A 23,297-nucleotide genomic window follows, 5' to 3' on the forward strand; every position below is an offset into this window, starting at 1 on the left:
TGTATGTCTGTCTGTGTGTGTGTGTGTGTGCGCGCTAATTCCCTCCATGCGAACACTCCCTAATCCTGCCGCCCTGTTAAAAGGCGCCGCAGCCCATCGGGGGGCTGCAGAGCGCTCCTCCTCACCTCGACAAAACCAATTTCCAGATCGTCCCTGCTCCACCCACGACAGGAGCCAACCCAAGTGGTATTCCACCATCTCCTCTCGAACGGAACAGTCCGAGGCTCCCACAGGGAACGTCACCCTCGCAGCGGCAGCCATGAACGGCACCGAGGGCCCCAACTTTTACGTGCCCATGTCGAACAAGACGGGCGTGGTCCGCAGCCCCTTTGAGCACCCGCAGTACTACCTGGCCGAGCCGTGGAAGTACTCGCTCGTGGCCGCCTACATGCTCTTCCTCATCGTCACCGCCTTCCCCGTCAACTTCCTCACGCTGTACGTCACTGTGCAGAACAAGAAGCTGCGGACGCCTCTGAACTACATGCTCCTCAACCTGGCCGTGGCCGACCTCTTCATGGTGGTCGGCGGCTTCACCGTCACCCTCTATACGGCGCTGCACGGATACTTTGTCCTGGGCGTCAATGGCTGCAACATCGAGGGCTTCTTCGCCACCTTGGGAGGTACGAAACAGAGCTATCGGGCTGTGAAGGCTCTAATTTAAATGTGACTTACATACGGTTTTGTTTGCATTTGATTACATCGGAGTCATTTCATTCAAGATATTGCCAAATGTTCAGTGGTTACAAAAACATCATTGTCGGTAGAATACTAATTCCAAAGTGAAAAGGAACGATTAAAAGTATAGATGGATAATTGTACTGTACCCCTGCTCTCTCTCTTTCTCGCTCGCTTTCTCTCTGTCTTAGGGGAGATCGCCCTGTGGTCCCTGGTGGTGCTCGCTATCGAGCGTTACGTCGTTGTCTGTAAACCGATGAGCAACTTTCGATTCTGCGAGAAACACGCCATCGCGGGTCTGGCTTTCACATGGATCATGGCCCTGACCTGCGCCGCACCCCCGCTGTTTGGATGGTCCCGGTACTGATTGTTTGGGAGCGAAGAAATTCCCTGGCCTGCCTATATGAGATGCACATAAGTTTTGGTGAGATCGTAAGCTCTCTATATCCGCGGCTGCAGGTACATCCCGGAGGGAATGCAGTGTTCCTGTGGGATTGACTACTACACGCCCAAGCCTGAGATCCACAACACCTCATTTGTCATCTATATGTTCGTCCTTCATTTCTGCGTCCCCCTCTTCATCATCTTCTTCTGCTACAGCCGCCTCCTCTGCACCGTCCGAGCGGTACGAAATTGGATTTATAATGACGGACCATCTTCTAACGTGATAATCACTGTGTCACCTAATCCTCTCAGAATGTGCTCGTCTAGCTTAATGAAATGCAGATTGTGCAGTGCTCCATTTGGTATAAAGTATGTATCGTACATCTCCTGTCTCCCGTGTCCATTTTGTATCTGCGTCCAGGCCGCGGCCCTGCAGCAGGAGTCTGAGACCACCCAGAGAGCCGAGAAGGAGGTGACGCGCATGGTCATCGTCATGGTGATCTCCTTCTTGGTGTGCTGGGTTCCCTATGCCAGCGTGGCCTGGTACATCTTTGCCAACCAAGGGGCCGAGTTCGGGCCCGTGTTCATGACCGCCCCGGCCTTCTTTGCCAAGAGCGCCGCCCTCTACAACCCCGTCATCTACATCCTGCTCAACAGACAGGTACTGGAAGGACACGTGCTGAGGCAGCGCTACCTCTACACGTACACGTTATGTATGTGATATATATATATATTTTTTTAATATAAATTCTGAGGCCTTGCATAGACTAAATGCCAAAAGGAAAAAATAAATACATTTCATGGTTTATTATATTCCAATAACCTGCAGAGCTACCTGCCCATGTGAGAATAACTTTCATTAAATAAATGCTCCAATTTTGAATAAAAAGTAACGTGGCATTAAAATTATGTTTATTAATGTGGGGATGCATTATAAGGGTCATACAGAATTTAATTGATAGGGTTAGGGTTAGTTTGGGTAACCCTAACCCTAAGAGACCCCAAAAGGTTGTAGCCCTGGGGTCTCTGGGGTAAGTAGGATGATATGGCATTGTTTGTATTTATTGTCTGTATTTATATCATCATTTTCTTTATTATTGTTATAAATTATATTATACATTTTATTTGACATTTTTATTATTATTATTGATATTATTATTTATTACATTTTCAAATAAAATAAAGAAAATTTTGACTGGGATTCCTCTCCACTCTCTGGCTTTCAGTTCAGGAACTGCATGCTAACAACAGTGTGCTGCGGGAAGAACCCGTTCGGGGAGGAGGAGACTACCACCGGCGCCTCCTCCAAAACCCATACTTCCTCTGTGTCCTCCAGCCAGGTCGCCCCTGCTTGACCTCTGACCCCATACCCCATAAACCGCCCCACTCCCCATCTGTCCCTGCACACATGGGGAACACCGTACGCCAAGCAGCACTATGTTATTTTACCTCTCGGTCTGTCAGAAAGCAGCTGACCCCTTCATGGGGAACTGACATCACAATGAAATATTCCAGGGCCAACGCATGTATTTTCATTTGAATATACCCTGGAAAGTGTTCAGCTGGCCTCTGAGTTTAACCACGTATTGCTCGGGGTATTGACCCTCCAACTGAACACATTCCAACCCTAAATACGCCTAAAATGTAATGTAGCCGTCTGATGATACACACCAAACGATATGAATTGTTTGCGTGGAATAGTTGTTGCGGTCATAGCCCTACACACTGCGCTTCAATGTTTCTATTTATTAAATGAAATATTTAGGTTGATTTTAATTAGTGTTTTAATTTGTGTAGATGATGTTGCCCGTGTCTGTAGGGCCTTGTTCTGGTCATTCTGTTCTAAGTCTTCACAACGCTGTCGAGGTGGGTTAGGGCTCTTGGCATTGAATGAGGCAAGAGTGTTTACAGATGGTGTGTGTGTGTGTGTGTGTGTGTGTGTGTGTGTGTGTGTGTGTGTGTGTGTGTGTGTGTGTGTGTGTGTGTGTGTGTTTTGTAAGTATAATCCTATCTGTGGTCATGTTGGATGTTTATGATTTTAAAGGGTTGTGAAAATGTGTGTGTCGGTGTGTCGGTGTGCATGTATGGAAGCAATATGGCCTCTGGCTTGATTGTATAAGATGCTGTGGAAATGAAGTTGTTCTGCGTCCTGCAATAAAAGTTAAGCTAAATGTCCACAAGAATCCCCCCCCCCCCCCCCCCACCCCTACTTGGCAACCTCGATTCACGACAACATTTACAAGACTTTGAGAAAAGTTCCAGATGTTATTCATAAGGATCTGGGTGGCAGGCCAGATTTTGATGGTTTACAAATGCTGTTCAAAAATGTGTTAATCGAGGGACTGCACTGGGAGAGTGCGGTTAATCATTTTGGCCATAATAAGACACATTAAAATTCTAAATACTGTAATTTATTTCACAAACTCTGACAAGTCATTTGGCATCACGAATACAGTCAGATAATATTGACCTCACATTATTATTTTTTTTTTCATGAATTTTAATTTCCCTCTTGTCTTCTGGTCAAAATCCCACGCAGGCTGCTCTTAATCTCTACAAGATGCAGTTCGTCCCAGTGAACTACACGATATCTGACACAATAGATTTCCATCACTTTGGAGGCAGGTCCTTGGCATAAAAACATGACCTATTATAAAATCATATATATATTCTTTTCTCTACTCCTCCTAAATCCACCATTAAACTGCAAAGCACATCGGAACATGGAGTTCAAAGAACCCAGTGAGTACGTCGCCATCACCCATCACACCTGAGAACATTGCTTTAGGAGACGAGGAACAGGAGGAACTCATTATGGTCATTCATACTCATATGGATGGACAGGCCACTTGAAAGCATTAAATCACATCTATAAATATTGCTATGGACATTATAATACAGTACAGTGCATCATTGGCTCGATCCCTTCAAGAAGGGGGTCAGTGCGTAAGGTTGCCACCAGGGCGTCGCGTTTCAGTAACTATGAAGACATCCAGAGCGAAGGACTCATCTCCGAGTTTCTACACCTTCGGAGTCAAAACTGGACGGGAACTCTGGCTCTGTGCCTCAAATTGGCGTTCCCCCGACAAAGGAAGGGGATTGCAGAACACTTCACAAATGTTTGAGGCGGGAGAGGTGGGCAGTCTAGAGTCCCCCCCGGCTCTGCCACTTTTCCCCGCTCTTGCCTGTGGCTTTGGAAAAATGGAAATAGCAAGACCTATGAGGAAGTATTCCTTTGGGGAGAGGCGTGCCCAGCTGGTTATAGGAGCTGGTTGACAGGCAGTTGGCAGCAGGAATAGAGATAATCAGTGAAAGAGGAGACTGCAGCTTCAGGCCTCACTACTGCACTCGTAGATATTGTCCTCCACAAGGGCGATGACCTGCTCAAATTTGTGGTGCAACAGAGTGCGACGTGCGGTGGGGTTGGACTCCAGCGCGTTCACCACCTGGCAGAAGGAGAGGACGACAAAGGTGAAAAAAAAAAGGGGGGGTGAGAGACGTGGTAAACGTAGCGTTAAGTGGCTTTTAAGCGTCGATGAATCTCACGGAGAGGAGCAAATCAACCACCTGCTCGGACACTAAACTGTATGAGGCAACATGAGGGCAAGAAAACAAGGGCTTAAGCACCCCACCGACATTCTTCAGCCTTAACGCATGCCTCCGTGCCAAAAAAAAGCCCTTCCTATTCACATATTTACAAAACCCACATCTGCTCTGCTCGGTTTTTCATGGCTGATAGTTGTTCGAAGCTCAGTGGACTTTGCTGGCTCTTAGCAGTAGTATGCTATCAGCCATAGAGAGTGAAGTCGGGTGAAAGAATAGGCAATCAGAGGCCATTCACTGAGACCCACGTATCAGAGCCTAAGCCCTGGCCTGTGCCAGTACACGAGCATGACAGTAGAAAGCAGCTCAAAGGCTTTTATGATGAGGGCTCTCCATTAAAGGGCACAGACACCACCACTAACTAAGCCCCTCCAGGAAAAGCGAGTGCAAGGTGGCCGCTGTCGAGGGATAGCTGAGAGTTCTGTATCGAAAATAAGCTTCAGATGGTTATAAAAAAAAAAACCCAAAAAAACAAACAAACAAAAAAACACCACAGTAGACATAGACACTAATGTAGGCTCTGGTTGACTGACAGGTTGCAGGGCCGCCTGCAGTTCATAACGTCTCTCAGCCTGCATGTGATCTTACACACTGATAAGGATTTCCTCCGATTCCACTCCCTGTCGGTTGAATTCTACACCTCATTTGAGGTAGAGCCAGGAGATAGGGCCAGATTACACAAGAGCAATTCCACTAATCTCGATCTAAGATTTGAGGCAGAGGCGAAGTAAAACATGTTGGATTCTAACCTGGTTTCTGTATCTCTTGGCGTATTTGTAGATCTCAGTGATGGCCAGGTTGGTGTTGAATTCATTTCGGTGTTTCTGTGGAATGGGAAAATCAAGAGTCGTCAGGGTAAAATGGAACCTTGTCTTAGCAGAAGACGCTTTCATTGAAATGTGTCACCCACCCGAGACTCCTCGGCCAGATGAGCGTTCATCTCCTGCTCGCTGAGTGGTGCCATCTCCTGGATCTGCCGGTAGTAACACTGCACCCGCTTCTTGTACTCTGGAATTTCCTTGGCATACAGAAGCTTGTTGGTAGGAGAGTCCTGGAACAACAGGAATACACACCGATCAGCCACAACATTAAAACCACCACCTATAACCACTTACAATGTGTAGCTCCCCCTCGTGCCGCCAAAACAGCTCTGACCCGTGGAGGCATGGACTCCACAAGACCTTTGAAGGTGTCCTGTGGTATCTGGCACCAAGACATTAGCAGCAGAACATTTAGGTCCATTAAGTTGTGAGGTGGGGCCTCCATGGATCGGGCTTGTTGTTCCAGCACATCCCAACGATGCTCCATCGGATCGGACACTAAGTCCAGCCATCCACATGATGTAGAAAAAACGTGATTCATCAGAACAGGCCACCTTCTTCCATTGCTCCATGGTCCAGTTCTGACGGTCACGTGTCCATTGTAGACACTTTCGGTGGTGGACAGGGGTCTACATGGACACTCTGACTGGTCTGCGGCTACACAGCCTCATACGCAGCAAGCTGTGATGCACTGTGTGTTCTGACACCTTTCTATTCTAGCAGCATTAACTTTTTCAACAATTTGTGCTTCAGAAGCTCTTCTGTGGGATCGGACCAGATGGGCCCACACGCATCAGTGAGCCATGAGCTTCCATGACCTTGTCGCTGGTTCACTGGTTGTCTTTCCTTGGACCACTGTTGGTAGGTACTAACCACTGTATACCGGAAACACCCCACAAGATCTGTCGTTTTGGAGATGCTCTGACCCAGTCCTTTAGCCATCACAATTTGGTCCTTGTCAAAGTGGTTCGGATCCTTACGCTTGCTCATTTTTCCTTCTAACACATCAACTTCAAGAACTGACTGTTCACTTGCTGCCTAATATATCCCACCTCTTGACGGGTGCCATTGGAACAAGATGAACAATGTTATTCATTCCACCTGTTTTTATGTTGTGGATGATCAGTGTGGTGTATTTCAGTAAGATACATTCTGTCCAGTCATCATACCTTCGATTTAGGTGGATTTTCCAAATCTTATATTGGACATATTCAGCAACATCAAAAATACTCTGAGCCAGTCCATGCCAGTGCATGTTAGGATTATTAAGTATAATAGGAGGAGCGTGTGTTTAGCATGAGCGGTCAGAGGCCTTTCAGACCTGAGGCTTGCTGGACGTTATTATTTGATTGGGCCATCAGAACCACCCTGAGCTGAGACAATGGAGGGAAGGAATGTCATTTCCTCTGAACATTCCAGTCAAAACAATATTCAATACAAGAATCCCCTGAGTCACCTCAAACTCTCCTACTAAAGCTTATTTAGGCAGAGGGAATTACAGGCTTGAGGCTGAGAGGTTATGGGCAGATTCTGTTTTTTTGTTATGGCTAATATTGGAGCATGCCTTTTGTGTGTGTGTGTGTGTGTGTGTGTGTGTGTGTGTGTGTGTGTGTGTGTGTGTGTGTGTGTGTGTGTGTGTGTGTGTGTGTGTGTGTGTGTGTGTGTGTGTGTGTGTGTGTGTGTGAAGAACGAGGGCAAGAGGGAGAAAGTAGGACAGTGAGAGAGAGGGGGTAAAATACATGGGCAGCTGCAGCTTTCAGCATTAGCGAATTTGCTTACGGCGCACCTTAATATTTCTGCGTGTCATGAGTTATTTGTGTCACTATTGTGCTTATGTGCGTGTTTGTGTGGCTGCCTGGCTTTGTAATGTAGGTGTGTGTGTGTGTGCAGTTGAAGAGGCGCTAGGATTCTAAGAGACTGCTGCCTCTGTAGCTTCTTCAGATCGGGAACCCTCTTGTTCTGTCCACAAGGTCACTTCCTGCGGCTTGTCCATCTGCCTGGTAACCCCCTGTGACCCCGCGGCCCCGCGTTGGTGTGGCCCGCCAGATAAGAGGGTTTCCGTGGAAACAGCAAGCGAGTTTCCTACCTCCCTCTCACCCCTGCTGAGCTCCAGCTAATCCAGAAGCCCCCCCCCACGCAACCCCTGTAACTTTCACTGACCTGACCCCATCCTGAGACCAACACGCACACACGCACACACACACACACACCTACGCACACCCCTGTACAAAAAAAACACCTCCACCCACATGTGCACATACACATATGCAATAGCAATTACACACACACACACACACACACACACACACACACACACACACAAAGAAATCCCACACAGAAACACCTCTACACACACCTGCACATACATGTATGCAAGAGCCCTTACGCACGCATGTTTCTGCTCACGCCAACCTCCTTCACCCGCACGGTCACATCTGCTCGCACAGAAAAGAGGTCGAAGATAATTGCAACGTGCTCTATATGGAGGCTGCCATTGCTGTAGGATACTAAACGTGCTGGAGGTCACAAAACTGAGGCTGCTGCAGTCATTCAATGGTTTACGGCTTCTGCATCCGCACGTTCAGGTATCTGAGTGTGTTCTTGTCCCTGTGCGGAGTGTGTGCCGGCCTGCTGGTGGCGGGTGAGTTTGTAAAATGTGAAAGTAGAAACTGTGAAAGTGGCTCTCTATGAAAGAGGAGCATTATTTGATGAGTGCCTGCTTCCCTCTGGGGGGGAAGCCAGCGAGAGAGACAGGAAGCAGAGCGTGGCCAGGGTCAGAGTGTCTGAGAGATGAGACGGATTTGTGAGCGGTGAGGACATTGACATGGAAGCACACACACACACACACACACACACACACACACACACACACAGCGGACCCACACACACTGCGATCCACTCAAAGAGACAGAGAGACACTGATGTGCACATGAGACGGGGACACACAAACCCACGCACCCGTCCATGTGTACAGACAGTCTCTCTTTCTCACACACACACACACACACACACACACACACATACACACAGCGCTGGAGGAGATCCCTGGTGCTCGTGACCTTGGATCAACCGCCTGCGCTAGAAAAACACGAGGAGAGGTAGACGGATCTGACAGACTGACAGCTCGGCGATGAGGGTCCGGGGACTCTGGAGGTATTCAAGGTCAAAGGAAGGTCGAAAGAGCTGAATCTGCCCTGTAACCTTTTCTGTGTCTACATGTAAAGGGATTTACATCAACTCAGAATTGAATTATGTATGTGAACATGTCACCAAAAGCCTGGATAGATAGATAAATGTATAGATACATAGATAAGATAGATACTATAGATAGAGTACTGGTGTCTAACCTTGCCCAGCTGAAGGTCTGAGATGGAGCAGGCGTCTATGAAGGCCTGGGCGATCACAGACAGACAGGCATCCATGTGGTCCGTCTTATCGATATCGAACACAAACTGCGGGTTCTTCACAATGTTCACCCAGAACCTCAAAGGCAAACTAGACAATGGGAAAAGAAGACAGCGGACGATGTTATACCACACTTGGCTCTCGGTTTAAACCTTGGATGATCCACTGGGAAGGCAGCGTCCGTAGTCTACCTGTTGGTCTTCCAGATGTGCAGGGTGTCTGGGTCCGTGATGCCCCGTTTGTCTGCCTGCTCCTCCAGAAAGTCAAAGAAGTATTTAATAGCCAGCGGGGGTCGCTCTGGAGGGATGCTGAGGATGGCCTGGAACAGGTCATCCAAGAACTTCTGCAAGGTCCCCTGCGGTCAAAAATTACGAAAAGACAAGGTTTCACAGTTGTGATGTACAGGCATCTAAAAAGACAGATGTCAAGACACAGGATATGTAAATTTGTTTTTAGATACAATATTTATTGAGCTTAGTGACTGGGTAAGATTACAGGAAATGTTTTTTGTTATTATTGTATTATTCAAGCTGTGTGAGTTGTACCTTGGTGGACAGCAGGCGGGTCAGATAGATCTCAGGCAGGACCTTTTTGCGGTGGCTCTGCCTGTGTGACTTCCTGCTCTCCATGAGATCATCATGAGGCAGGACCTGGGGCATCAGGGGCCAAAGGTCACCATACAGCAGGCATGACCGAGCCATAAAAAAAACCTCATTTTGAGCTGTAAAATAAGTAGCACAGTGCCCCAGGTGTCCAGTTTCGTAATTTCTCTGATTGATATCTCTGTATGCGAGTATTGTGACAGATGATCCAAAACAACGCCGTATGTCTGGGGCTCTGAGTGACAATTTTAAAATTTAGGAAGTGCTGGGAGTTGGGAAATTCTGGGGATTTTTTGCTCTGGTTGCTGTAAATGGGATCATGTATCATCTGATCTGCTGCTACAGGTTTATATAGGGGCACGGAAAGTCAGATACCCAGAAATTACATCTACAAAAAAAAACTGAAATCCAAGACGGAAAACAGAAGAAGCCGCTCTGTAGAACCCCCTATTCATCCAACCAATCAAGTTCCCGGGAACTCATTATTCTAAAGTCAAAGGGGCCATATCTGGGGCTGACTTTTATAAAAGAGCTTAACCGGCATTAGCGCTGTCATGTCCTCTCAGCTGCTCCCCCATTCACCTCCAGTCACACTCAAGGCTGAATAACACACGGCACACACTGGGAGAAGACACTGGAACACTCCAAAGGGTGCTCAGTGGGTTATAGGACTAAAGCGACTCACCAAGTGCACGTACTTCTCTGTATCCAGGTCTTTGACTATGGAGAGAAAGAGAGAGATAGATAGAGAGAGAGAAAACACACGCCATGAAACAATGAGCAATCAGCAAGGTGAGGACCTGAAAGAATGAGAGAAGACAGGAGGAGGGGGCACAGGGGATTGCGGCAGAGAGAGAGAGAGAGAGAGAGAGAGAGAGAGAGAGAGCGAGAGAGAGAGTGCGAGGGAGAGAGCGAGAGAGAGATAGCGAAGAAGGGAGGAAGAGTGACAGAAGCGAGAGGGAGATAGAGTACCCCCGAGAGAAAGTGTGATTAAGGTGGACGGTGGGCAGGGAGGGGAGGGGAGCTGTCTGAGAAAATGAAAGAGAAAGATTACGAGTGAAAAGAGAAGAGAAAAGAGGGAGATTAGGGGGGACAGACATACAGAGTCTATGATTGGTTCTGGAGCCGGGATAATGAGATGGTAATGCTCCGGCATCGTTAGGAAAGAGCATTAGACCTCGCTGGTTTATATATAGAGCTAAACACACAAACAGCAAACAGCACTGGCTATCTCTTGCACACACACACATACATGAGGCATACATGTGCATGTGTGTACACAAATACGGCACATGTGTGTGCCCACATCTACCTCAGTTCATCCGCTCTCCATGCACGCACGCATGCACATGCGCACGCTCCCCCACCCCACCCAGCTCCATTGTGACTGTCCTCATTACAGCAGGTTCTGTCAGTGATGCTTGTGCCCGCCGGGCCTCGGTCCAAACCGCCTTCCCCGCTCACAACCCGGCTGGAAGATGTTTCGCATTAGCCAGGGAACACTCCCGCCACATTAGGCACGTTTTTATGCTTTGAGCTTACGGCCCGGCTCAGCGTGTGTCGGCCCCAAATCTGGCCCGGAATGAATGAGAAGAGAGTCGCTGATGGACAGCCGCCCGGCCGAAACAAAGCTGCGGCCTGGTGCCGATTACAGAAGGCTGGACCTCCGCGCAAACGGACGAGGCGGTTAAAAGGCTGCATGTGCATTTTGGGATAGAGAACGACGGTCTTTCCTCTTCACAAGCTCGCGGCTCAACACGTCGGTTTCCTACAACTTAGTGAATGGATTTACGACACGTACTCGTGTCTGTGAGGATTATCCGAGTGAGACGGTAGCTCACTACGTCTGTGTCCAGCGACCGGCAACACTCTGCTGTCATTGATTAAGCGTGAATGTGTTTATGCGTCCGCCGTGGGTTTAAGGGCACCAACATGTGGCCTCATGCGTGTTTAACACCGCGGCCCCGGTGATGAAATTGAGTTTGCAATGAGGTTTCCGGCGATGGAGTCAGCGCCGGTGTGTTTACCTCCACGTGTGTAAGTGTGTGTGACAAGGTGACGGGGGGGGGTGACGTACCTCTCCCCAGGGTGTTCTCTCGCTTGTCTCTCATGCTCATGGCTAGCGAGGCACCTTCTGGGATCTGTGAAGGAGTAAGGTGGGGAGAGAGGGCGGGTGGCGGGAGGGTCAGAGGTCAGAGGTCAGCCGGAGAGCACCAGATCAGCGTCGTTAGCCACGTCCTCTAGGCGAGAACGGTGTTGAGTGGTGCGTATATGAGTCCCTGTGAAGGTGTGTTTGAATGTTGACGTGTGTGTGTGTGTGTGTGTGTGTGTGTGTGTGCCTGGTGTTTGTGTCCCGGTTGGACGCAGACTGGCCCTGGCTCATTAAAGTCAGCCCAGGGTGAAATGGATTGAACAGCCTCGCCAGTGAACCCAGACTTTTACAGCTCCGTCCCCCCGGCTCAACACAAACTAAACAGAGCACTTAACAAAGCCGACGTGACAGAGACAAAAGGTCAGGGGTCGCCGAACATCTGTTTACCTGTGCCCGAATGAACAAGAACGTAGACATATACAAAATGCACGTCTTTAAGCGTCGAGCCCCTTCCAACAACACCGCTGTGAATTTTCGAGACTGGCTGGTTTTCCTCACCAGACGCTTGTCGCAATGAGAAAAAAAATAATAATTCTGCCCTTTCTCTCACCTTGAATGGTGAAAAAATATTATAATTGGTTTTCTCCAATGTTAGAATCCTGCTCTGAGAGAGAGAGAGAGGAGACCACAGTTTTGGTCAGATGCGTATCCAAGTGTGCACAGCAATACAGTGTATGTGTAAGGTAACACAGCAAACGGGGGGAAAAAACAACAACAACAGAGACGGTAAAGCTGCAGCACATAAAAACATGAAAGCATTTTGATGATCAAATACTGTATACAGTATGAACACAGTGAAACTTAGTAAATATAGAAACATCCATAGTGAGCCTCTTACACCTTGGCACCTACGGAGTTTCCACGCCATTCACATGGAGTTCTCACCTTCTATTCGCCTGCTGTTGCTGTTACAATATCAAGGACACATGGGGCACCTTGACAACACCCTGCACAGGGATTCAACACACACACACACACACACACACACACACACACACACACACACACACACACACACACACACACACACACACACACTACACACAACACACACAAACAGACACGCCTATAACAGACGTACTGTATCGAAGTAAAAAAAAACACATGCCACACACCTGGTAATGGAAAACTGTGTTGAGTTTCTTGCGTCCATCTTCCATCAGCGAGGAGTTGTCCAGGTCCTGCAGAATCTTACTGTTACTGCCAGAGTCAAACCATTCTAGGGAGGAGAGGAGAATACAATTAAAATTTAGAGAGAGAGAGAGAAAGAGAGCAGCTCTGACTTTCTGGCTCAACCTGTGGATGTTTTTCTCGGGCCATTAATCAAATCAGCACCGCAGGCTCCACGAGCCTCCAAAGCAATAAGTCTTTGTGATTATTACCATACACCCTCCTCAATGCCTTCCATCATCTATTATATTGCGGCCCCGGGTTAGTCGGGCTTCATGAGAGGAATTGACCTTTTTGCAAAGAAGATTACTACACCCGCCCGGGCCGAATGAAACTGAGACAGATGAATGGAGAGAGAAATCGGTCCCCTTACCCAGATCCACGTCCTCCGCCCGGGGCCACTGGGAGAACGGCAGATTTTTATAAAAGGCCTCGATGATCTTTTCCTTCACCTGACAGATAGTGTCTGTGTTCACAACCCTGATGGACAGAGAGTCCATGCCACATCCCTGGAAGGACACGTTGATGTTCTGCACAAGACACAAGGCACAATCATCACACATCGCATTTAAATGTAAAGGACATTCTTTTTTTTTGACATTCAGCAGTTCCTTTGAACGCGTAACAACCTTTTAAGTGAGACTCTGAGCACAATTACATGGTGTGGAAGTGGGAGAACAGAGTTCAGTGGCCCTTCTGGGCCAATCAGTGCTGAGGATGTGACCTCTGACATGAGTGTGTGTGAGGTATCTGACCTGCGGCTTGGCCTCAATGTTTTCACGGAGCAGCCATTCCTCATTGAGTGTGTAGCGAGCCTTGCCGGTGATGGCGTCTATGGAGCCCTTGTTGATCTGCTGCTTGATAGCGCAGAGCAGCAAAAAGAAAGGCTCACCCACGGTCTCCTGTAGAACATGACAAAAAAAGATGCTTACTGCTGCAAGGACATTTGCTGAATTGGGTAATCTACGCCTCTGTTAACAAGGGGCTGGATTACTGAATCAGCTTAATATCTTTTGTTATTTCAAGATGGTATACCTGTATATAGCCTCAACTATGGTTGTATCTGGAGACTAAGATCCAACTACACTCTATTTGAGCTTCTCCATCCGCACCTTGAGGTAGCTGTACATGCAGATGGACATCCAGTTGGTCAGCATCTTCTCCACCACAGACTCGGTGCGACGCAGCATCAGTTTAGGGTTTTTGGAAGCGGACGCATCGATCAGGTCCACCAGCAGGTCCTTCATGATGCTGGTGTAATACTCCAGCTTTCCGTGCAGGGCGATAGTGAGCAGGGATGCCAGGTTACATCTGTGGGGCAAGGACATAGACAAACATAATTGTAGATGAGGAGGAAGATCAGGGCGGCTCCTCGCTCTCAAAGGACATAAAACAAGGCCCACATGACAAGTCCGTGCTGGTCTTTGACTGGTGGTTTTTGTGGGTTTTTAAATAACTAATGCTCATGTTGCACATTGTTTAGTTCCCTACCACACCACCACTATCACCGCCCACACATGTCTGAATCTATTGCCAAAAAAAATTCTTATGAGCTAATGCAATGTGTATTGCTCATTCGCTGGGAATTTCCATAACAATGATCCTATTTTTTAATTTTAAAATCTCGGTCTCAGTGCTGACGCGGAGCCGGGAGTTAGATGTGGTCTCTCTCTCTTTAGAGATCCTCAACGCCGGCCTCAGAACGCCGGAGCTGACACAGCTGCAGTGGGACACCGCCGCGCTCTGCTAAAAGTGAACATGTCTTATTTATAAACTCACAGCTATTTGGATGACCTTGCATTTGAAGTGTGCAGTCTATTGTAACGTTCATTCATTTATAATTTTTTTTTTCTTTTCCCCCACATTTGTTTTCCAAGGTCTTGAGCTCAGCTCCACAACTGCCAATTGAGGGGTGTCCAGATAGCCTAACTTGTTTGCCTTGGGGGGGGGGGGGGGGGCTCTCAAACCGCATGCAGAAAGAACCTCAGACGGGAGGTTGAAATTTGAAACATGAATGACCCCGTGTGGTTACCTGTCTCGCACAGCAAAGTCCTTCTGCTGCTCCAAGGCATGGACGAACGTGACCAGGAAGTGCTTGTTGTTCAGCAGGGTGGAGAAGAGCGTGATTCCCTCCTCAACGTTGGGCTTCGTCGTGTTGGTGGACTGCATAGAGAGAGGGGGGGATGGGACGGGAGGGACAAAGAGTGTGGTTAAAGGGGTAAAAAGATGTTCAGTTTCAATCCATGAATGGCCTTCCACCTGTTGTTCCCTCCCTACTCTACGCCGCCTCACCACTCCTAATCTGGAATGACCCGTCTAGAAACTGTTTTATCGCTCTAGCCCAGTGCACTCTCGCTCTCTCGCTCTCTCTCTCTCTCTCTCTCTACCTCTTCTGAGTGTCGTCGCCTATGTACAAGTTTCGACGAAACCGCGGCGCAATGAAGTCCTCCCTCCGGTTTTGCGGCCATATGGAGGTGTTTGCAGCGTGACAGAAGGAGAACAGGGGTGTCCATTAAGATAAATGCCGGCCGGCGAGATTTATTCGCTGTGACCTGGAAAACACTTCCTTGGAAGACGGTGAGGAACTCAGGCACTTCATCACTGTTAGACAGGCTCCCCTGGCTACCCACCCTAAAGTAGCATCACAGAGGCGCTTTCTATGCCCTCTCTCTCTCTCTCTCTCTCTCTCTCTCTCTCCCTCTCTCTCTCTCTCTCTCTCTCTCTCTCTCTCTCTATCTCACACGCACACACTGAGCACACACAGACGTCCACAAGAGGTCCAATGCAGTTACGCTTAAGATCAAACTATTCAGTTGTCCAGGAGACGGATAAGAAATGTGTCAACTGCCTGCCCTCAGCTCGGTTGGGAGGTTAATTTTTGACAAGCTGAAAATTCAGTGTCACGCTGGCAACGACTGAATAACATATATTAGCATGCATGAGCACACAAACATAGAGTGCATTTAGGTAGCCGCAGACATGCACATGTGTCCCTAAGCACCATCAAGTGCACACACACACACACAGACACATTCAGATACAGGCACACACAGAGCATGCATACGCGCACACACGCATGAACGTGACACACACACACACACACACACACACACACACACACACACACACACACACACACACACACAGTCCACCTTATATACACGCTCAGACACATGCATGCACGTGAATGCTTTTTTCCACTTCAACAGTCCCAGAGTGAAACTTTAACAAGCCTCGGTGTGACCCAGTTGTGAAGCAGGGAAGTGAAAAAGCACTGAGTCTACGCACTGGGGCTGGAGGAGGCAGAATGCATCTCCAGCAACCTAATGGCTTAACCCTTTACCTGCCAGTCCTGGAGGAGCGGATGTGTCTCCGGCAGGACTCTTGGACAAAGGCTGTTGTTCTCGTAGATGGGCTGGACCAGGCTCTTCTCGTAGTCTGAACACATCTGTAACACATAATCCAGAGGGCATGGTCACATACACTTAGAGTAATAGAGTAAAATCCAGGCATAGACAAAGTACCGTGGATACACATGGAGACTGGCGGTGCGAGTCCCAGACGCGCTGGCCTTGAGACTTTGGCAGCAGCTTTGTGAATGGAACGCAAAGGGCTTCATTTCTAAAACTGGCTGGAGTCCGAACAGGTCCTGACTGACCATGAAGAGGGAAACATGACACCAGGACACAGAACATCATGAGCGTTAAGAGCTTTGGAGCCAAAGCAAAGGGGAGCCCGGAGGGAAAGCCTTTCAGCTCTCCCGCCTTTCATTTAGATGAGAGTGAAGATGAAACAGCTACAGTGGGACAGTTTTCAGAATGTGCGGATCTCAAAATTAGCGGATTCTCGACGCTGGTGTGTGACGGCCGACACACCCCTATCTTCTGAAGAGCGTGTGTTTTGTGTGCTGTTTGGTGGACAGCTATGTGGATGACAGCACCAAGGAAATGACTTTCATTTAATGACATTTATTTATGTTCCTCATGAGAAGCTTTTCAACACATTCTCCTCTAACCTCCTTTATAACCAAAAAACCTCAGTGCTCATTGTGCAAGAATGCTTGCAAAATGTGTGCCTGTGTGCGCGCGCGTGCGTGTGCGTGTGTGTGTGTGAGATTGAAAGGAGGGGAGATTTTTTTTCTTGTATTAGTGCCCAACATTGTTCCGTCTCTTTTAAAAAGCCCGTGCCTGTGGTGCGGAGATGAAGCCCACTGGGCCATGTCTGTCTGTATCAGTGGGGGAAAAAAAACACCCACCCACCCAAAGAGCCACAGTCTACCTTCAGGGTGCATCACACATCAGAGAAAGTGCTTACCTATGGAGAAAACCATTCACTCATCTCCAGGGTGCAAAACAACAGTTCACCACACATCTAATGCACGTTCAAAAAAAAAACACCCGATGGGAACTTTTTCCCTGTAGATTGCTTACAGTAACAGCATCGGTAGAGGCCAAGGTGAAATTGTTGCACTTGGGTAAAAAAAAAAAGAAAAAAAGAAGGATCTAAAAACTAGTCTAAAAAAGTTCCAGTTATTATCAGGGGTGATGATCAGGAGCTTTAAGGTGTGACAAGTGTGATAACAAAGAGAAATACAGGAGGCCTCACCTTAGGGAAGAAGGTCCGCGTGACAAACTGTTTGTATTCCAGGAAGGGGATGCCCTGGCTGCGGTTCAGCTCCTTGGTCAGGTCTGTCATGTCTGTCTGCAGCTCTGCAAAGCCTGGGGCAGCAACACACAGACACACGTACACACACATCATCCAGGTGTCATGAGGCTTTCCGAGCCACTAGGAAAAGATTGTGACATTTCCGAATCTCTTTCCGAAATAGTTTCTATAGCTTCACATCCTGACATTATAAGACACAGTCATGTTGAGACAGAGCAATAATACATTATGACACCATGCAATGATGGCATATATTAAATGGCACAATGAACTTATATAAAACAATACATTAGGACATAATACGACGAAATACAAAATACAAAAAAGATACACGTTTTCAAAAAGCGGGCGGCCGGCTGGAATTAGTAATGACCCCCAAAAATGAGCAGATTACTCTTCCATTACTCCTAACCATGTCCGTATTGGAAGTAAATGTGTACTTGTTGGTCCAGTAGCGTCCATCTAATCCTAATTCTGAGGAGGCAAGCATTTGCTTCCTCTTTTAATGGCTGACATCTACTCTCACACCAAACACATAATCTGATCCTCTGTGCTCTAATACGCAAGCCAGTTCTTGCTTTCCTTCTCTCTCCTCATCTCTCATCTCTCTCTCTCTCTCGCTCTACTTCCCTGCCCGAGCATGCAGGGCCAGCACGTTGGCAAATATTTCCCGAATAAAAGTCACAGCAGCCACATCCAATCTGAGGCTGCAGCTTTGCACGTCGCGCGAGCGGCGGAAACAGTATCGGCGCGTCCAGGACTCAGCGTGCCAACACCGGCCTCCTCCTCGCGCCTCTGTGGACCCAACACTATTCTCTGGGACACCATCGCATTATGCTCCCGTCTCTGTATTCACAGGGAAACTATGAAGAGGTGAATCTGCGTGCGTGCGTGCGTGCGTGCGGGGTGGTAGCTCAGGAGGTAGAGCTGGTGGTCTAGTGATCCAAAGGTTGCTGGTTCGATCCCAGGCTCCTCCTGCTAGCATGCTGTAGTGTCCTTGAGCAAGACACTTAACCCCTAATTGCTCCTGATGGCTGCGTCCGTCGGTCTTTGAACAATTGTAAGTCGCTTTGGATAAAAGCGTCTGCTAAATGACTAAATGTAAATGTAATGTAATGTAATGTAATGTGCGTTCCTGCGTGCGTGTGGGTCGACCTGGGGTAATTTCTTTTTCATCTGATGGAGCTGATATTAGGATTCTTCTTCCAGGTGTAGCTGCTTCTGAGCAGTGAGCTCAGCTTTAAACACGGACGGCTTCACATAATCTTAGACAATGTGTGTGCATTTGCGTGAATATTTGGTTTAAAAAAAACTTGAATACCAGCATTAACCGCCCAATTGGGATTATGAGGACAAATTAAGTGTCCTCGTAATCCGAACGGCCTTCAATGCTGTTTTTTTTTTAAGCATTTAAATATTTTAAGTGTATTTTATACGCATCTTCCTGATTTACTCTCACGTTTTAAAAATGTGTTTAAAGTGGTCGTAATCACAACTAATCTAGTAAAGTACTAATACCTGTGTGTGTGTGTGTGTGTGTGTGTGTGCATGCGTGCGTGCGTGCGTGCATGTGTGTGAGAGAACACGAGAGGGATATCGGAGTGGAAGGATTTAGAGCAAAAACATACTTCCTAATTCTTCCAAGTTCTCATCCTCTTAGCAGAACTTCCCCGCTAAACGCTTCATATTTCATGCCGCTATTAAAGCAGGGCAGCCGCACTCCTCTGCCGCCGCACCTTCTGACACCACAAATCCCCTCTGCGTTTCCATTTAACCTGGAACACGTCAGTTCCATCCACTCCTTTCCTCCCTTTGCGCAGTCCTTACCTCATTCTTCTTTCGAAAGAGGAACAATCCCTCGCTTCCAGCACCCTCGCCCTGACCTCGGCCACAAATCTACCGGCGGGCCCCCCTCCCCCTCCCCCCCATCCCTCACTCCCACACTCTCTCCGTCTGCTCGGACTCACGGCCCTGACTCCCGTTCCTGTCGCCTCCTCCCTCCATTCCTCTTGCTCCATCCATCCATCCCGTCCCATCCCTCCCTCTCAAACCTCTGCCCCATAAATCTGGGAGCTGTGGCAAGCGGCGGCCTTGGCTCTAATGTCCCCGGCAGATAGAAGGACGCACACACACACACACACACACACACACACACACACACACACACACACACACACACACACACACCCACACACACACACACACAAACATACTCGGATTCAGAGAAGGCAACAACTGATACACGGATTGGGTGCACAAGGACAAACACACGTGTGCACACACACAAACGGACACCCAAACACACACACACACACACACACACACACACACACACACACACACACACACACACACACACACACACACACACACACAGGACTCCTATTTCTATAGGGTAGATGTGATCACTGAGTTTGTGTCTGTGTGTGTGTCTGTGTGTGACTGATCACTTGTCAGACGTTCTGTTTTATGAGTCACGCTTACTCGACACAAATCTGTCAGCTGTTGTGGGCTAGAGTCTGTGACACACACACACAGACACACACGCACGCACACACACACACACACACACACAGACACGCATGCACATTATCTCCGGTCTTCCAACTTACTGTTCTCATCTCTATCAATGATCAAAAACATCCATCAGGGGGAAAAAGTGCGTTTCTGTGTGTGTGTGTGTGTGTGTGTGTGTGTGTGTGTGTATGTGTGTTTGCTTGTTCACGTCCCTGTTTTTTTTTGTGCGTACACACCTTTGCGTATCTCATCTCTGATCTGCGACTCCATCTCCTCCATTTGGAGCAGTGTTTTCTGCCAGTAGCGCTCGGCTCGCCGGCTCTTTGTGCAGTAAACTACGAGAGCTGAAGCGGAGAGAGAGATGAAAGGGAAATGACAAAAAAAAATCCATATCTTCTCGGGAGGAGAATGATCAGTCAAAGTGTAACGACACACGTACACACAGGTCTAGAAAATATATTTGTTTTCTTAATGTGAGTTATGTGTTTCAGGAAGCCAGACAAGACTAACTTTGCCTGCTGTTTGTAATACATCAAATCCCAAATAAAAACAAGCACTTTCGAATTATGCTTGACAAATCTATATTAATGACCACAGAATGAGACTCTCTAAAACAATGTGTTATCTGTTATCTAAGGATGACAACATCCAATAAATCAGTTGCAGTCGTGGCGTCCCTTTTAAAAACGGACATGGGTGCGAACCTCTGAGGGAGGGCGGGGGGCAAAACATACACACACACACTCGTCTAAATTAGACACACTTCAATTTTAAAAACAACTGGAGTCGACAGAAGACCATGCCCACCCTGACACACACACACACACACACACACACACACACACACACACACACACACACACACACACACACACACACACACACACACACACACCCCACTAGAGTTCAAAGTGATGGATACACAGACAGACAGACAGACAGAGAGAGAGAGAGAGAGAGAGAGAGAGTGGAACAGTGGGGTCTTTGTGCAGGTCTATTGGGGAGGGTTGAGACTGACAGGGTGAGCCGTGACCCCTGAGTTACTTTTATCTGCGCCACATCTGGAGCATCCGTTGCCACGACAGCCATGCATCCATCACCCCCCTCCAACCACAACCCCCCCCCCCCCCCCCCACCGCCCACCCCGCCCATTCCAGTTTAACCAGGCATGCTCCACCTACCCACAGTGCACAGCAGCAGCAGCACCCCGCACACCACGATGGAGACCACCGTGGCCAGGTCGCTGCTGCCCAGCTGCACCTTGGCGATGGTGTGGCGGAAATTCCCCACTTGCACCTGCAGGAAAAAAAAAAGAGATAGAAATAGAGATAGAGAGAGACAAAGGTAAGGAGAGACAGCGGGGGAGAGTGAATACATAGACAGAGGGATGGTGTGCAAACATTCTCGCAGAGCTCTTGGTGACCCACTGTGGAAATGCACACAGTCTAACAAAGCGTTAAACAAATATGGCTCTTTGAAACGCACACACACACGCACACACACACACGTGCAGGTACACATGAACACACACACGCACGCACGAACGCACACACACACACACACACACACACACACACACTCACACACAGACAGACACAGACACACACACACACACACACACACACACACACACACGTACACATACATGTGTATCTCTCTGCTATAGAGTTGGAAGAAGTCACCAAGTTCCCACTAAGTAACAAAAAAACTTCTGCCTGCTGATTAGTCAGCACGGTCTTTATAGTTTATTCCCTTTCCTTTCTCAATCCCGACATACTTCCTAAAAAAAAAAAGACCCCTAGATAAAGAGCCTCCAATCCTCACACCAAATCCCTCTAACACTAGTCTTACTTTAAGAAGAAACTGACTCGCAGGGTTCTCTCTCTCTCTCTCTCTCTCTCTCTCTTTCTCGCTCCCCCCCCCCCCCCCCCCCCCCCTCTCTTTCTCCCCCCCTTGGCTTGTGCATTTAGTAACACAGACCAATGAGAGAAGGTCCACTCCCAAAGATTGCAGCAGTTGCCTGCCCTGGTGTAATGGAGGTGAAAATACCATTGTTCCATCTTCCTGTTTCATTTGGGGTCTGAGTGCGCTGCCCACCCCCCTGTCCCCACTGTCCCTCCCCCCTCCTCCTCCATCCTCCGCCGCTCAGCTCAACTTCAGAGCCAGGGAAAAATAAGCATGTTTAAAAATAGACCTGCCACCGAAAAGTAATCAAAGAAATATAAATGGCTATTTTTGATGCCTTTTAAACTATGTATTTGCATAGTGTGTATGCACATGTATTCCCGATACCCGACACCGAGGGAAAATATACACGTGCATTCCAGTTGAGTCCTGGCTCTTGAAAAACACACAAATCACACTCATACTCATGGACACGGGGGGAGATGTGGGGCCCACCCAATAGTGCTGTGACATCTTAATCGACCCCTCGACCCGCATGTATGTCTTTGCCGATTACCTGTGTTTACATCTTAGGGTTAGGGGCAAAATCTGAAAAGGGGCACTTTTCACCGGTTGAAGGGGGGAGGTCTTCAGGGGAGCTGAAGAAATTTTGATTATTTTGAACACCTGAAACACCACTTTCTGCAATCTAGAGGACCCAGAGGGGAGACAATGACCTTGACTCCAATATAGACCTTGGTTGTCCCTCTCAGTGGAGGGCATCATAAGATCTGAGAGTCCTCTCTCTTAGAGGACACTTTATATCGTTTTCTTGAGGGGCATCGTTTTTTTGGACTAAAGGGGCATCAGTCGGCATAAACTCAGAGAAGCTGGAACCCAGCAGGACTGTGGTGGGACTGGTTCAGATGTCGCTTTTAAGTGCTGCCATCACGCATTCAAGTCCTGTTTTTTCCCATCAGATTGCTTTCACACCCAGCCCTGGTTTCTGTGCACTTTTAAACATGCACTCAAAGTCCCGTGTCAAAAGCTCAAAGGTTTATCTCTTTCAGCCACTGAGTCTTATTAAGATTGGTTGTCTCCTACAATAGTTTGATTAAAGGAACAGTACTTGGATGGCAGTGCTAGAAGGCAGCGCCTTCATACGGCCACTCTAGAGGGCACATCATAATGTTTTCTCTAACATATGGGCACTCTAGAGGGCACATCATAATGTTTTCTCTAACATATGGGCACTCTAGAGGGCACATCATAATGTTTTCTCTAACATATGGGCACTCTAGAGGGCACATCATAATGTTTTCTCTAACATACGGGCACTCTAGAGGGTGCTTTACACCATTTTCTCTACCGGAGGGGCACGTAAAGGGCACTTTACAATCATATTTGGCTTCACATGCC

General features: G+C 48.0%; 2 protein-coding genes across 3 annotated transcripts in view; one reads left to right on the forward strand and one right to left on the reverse strand.

The window, feature by feature from the left end:
• Window positions 1-259: 259 nt before the first annotated feature.
• exorh (extra-ocular rhodopsin) lies at window positions 260-2,414 on the forward strand (the record flags this gene model as incomplete). The annotated part of the gene is made up of 5 exons (XM_080015106.1): window positions 260-620; window positions 867-1,035; window positions 1,135-1,300; window positions 1,481-1,720; window positions 2,286-2,414. The coding sequence occupies 5 exons, from the start codon at window positions 260-262 to the stop codon at window positions 2,412-2,414; spliced, it is 1,065 nt and encodes a 354-aa protein (XP_079871232.1).
• A 1,046-nt stretch (window positions 2,415-3,460) lies between these two features.
• plxnd1 (plexin D1) overlaps window positions 3,461-23,297 on the reverse strand; it is a 57,906-nt gene continuing 38,069 nt past the window's right edge. For both annotated transcript variants that reach the window (XM_080015090.1, XM_080015089.1), the window contains 17 exons: window positions 21,176-21,290; window positions 20,231-20,338; window positions 17,418-17,530; window positions 16,156-16,260; window positions 14,845-14,975; window positions 13,925-14,123; window positions 13,568-13,714; window positions 13,186-13,342; window positions 12,758-12,861; window positions 11,568-11,631; window positions 10,176-10,210; window positions 9,434-9,538; window positions 9,080-9,243; window positions 8,831-8,978; window positions 5,573-5,713; window positions 5,412-5,486; window positions 3,461-4,505 (listed from right to left, as the gene is read on the reverse strand). In XM_080015090.1, coding sequence (XP_079871216.1) covers window positions 4,389-4,505; window positions 5,412-5,486; window positions 5,573-5,713; window positions 8,831-8,978; window positions 9,080-9,243; window positions 9,434-9,538; window positions 10,176-10,210; window positions 11,568-11,631; window positions 12,758-12,861; window positions 13,186-13,342; window positions 13,568-13,714; window positions 13,925-14,123; window positions 14,845-14,975; window positions 16,156-16,260; window positions 17,418-17,530; window positions 20,231-20,338; window positions 21,176-21,290 — 2,028 coding nt within the window. In that variant the 3' untranslated portion in view covers window positions 3,461-4,388. The remainder of the gene's footprint in view (window positions 4,506-5,411; window positions 5,487-5,572; window positions 5,714-8,830; window positions 8,979-9,079; window positions 9,244-9,433; window positions 9,539-10,175; window positions 10,211-11,567; window positions 11,632-12,757; window positions 12,862-13,185; window positions 13,343-13,567; window positions 13,715-13,924; window positions 14,124-14,844; window positions 14,976-16,155; window positions 16,261-17,417; window positions 17,531-20,230; window positions 20,339-21,175; window positions 21,291-23,297) is intronic.

This window comes from Zeus faber (assembly GCF_960531495.2).
Source record: "Zeus faber genome assembly, chromosome: 15".
Taxonomy (NCBI): domain Eukaryota; kingdom Metazoa; phylum Chordata; class Actinopteri; order Zeiformes; family Zeidae; genus Zeus; species Zeus faber.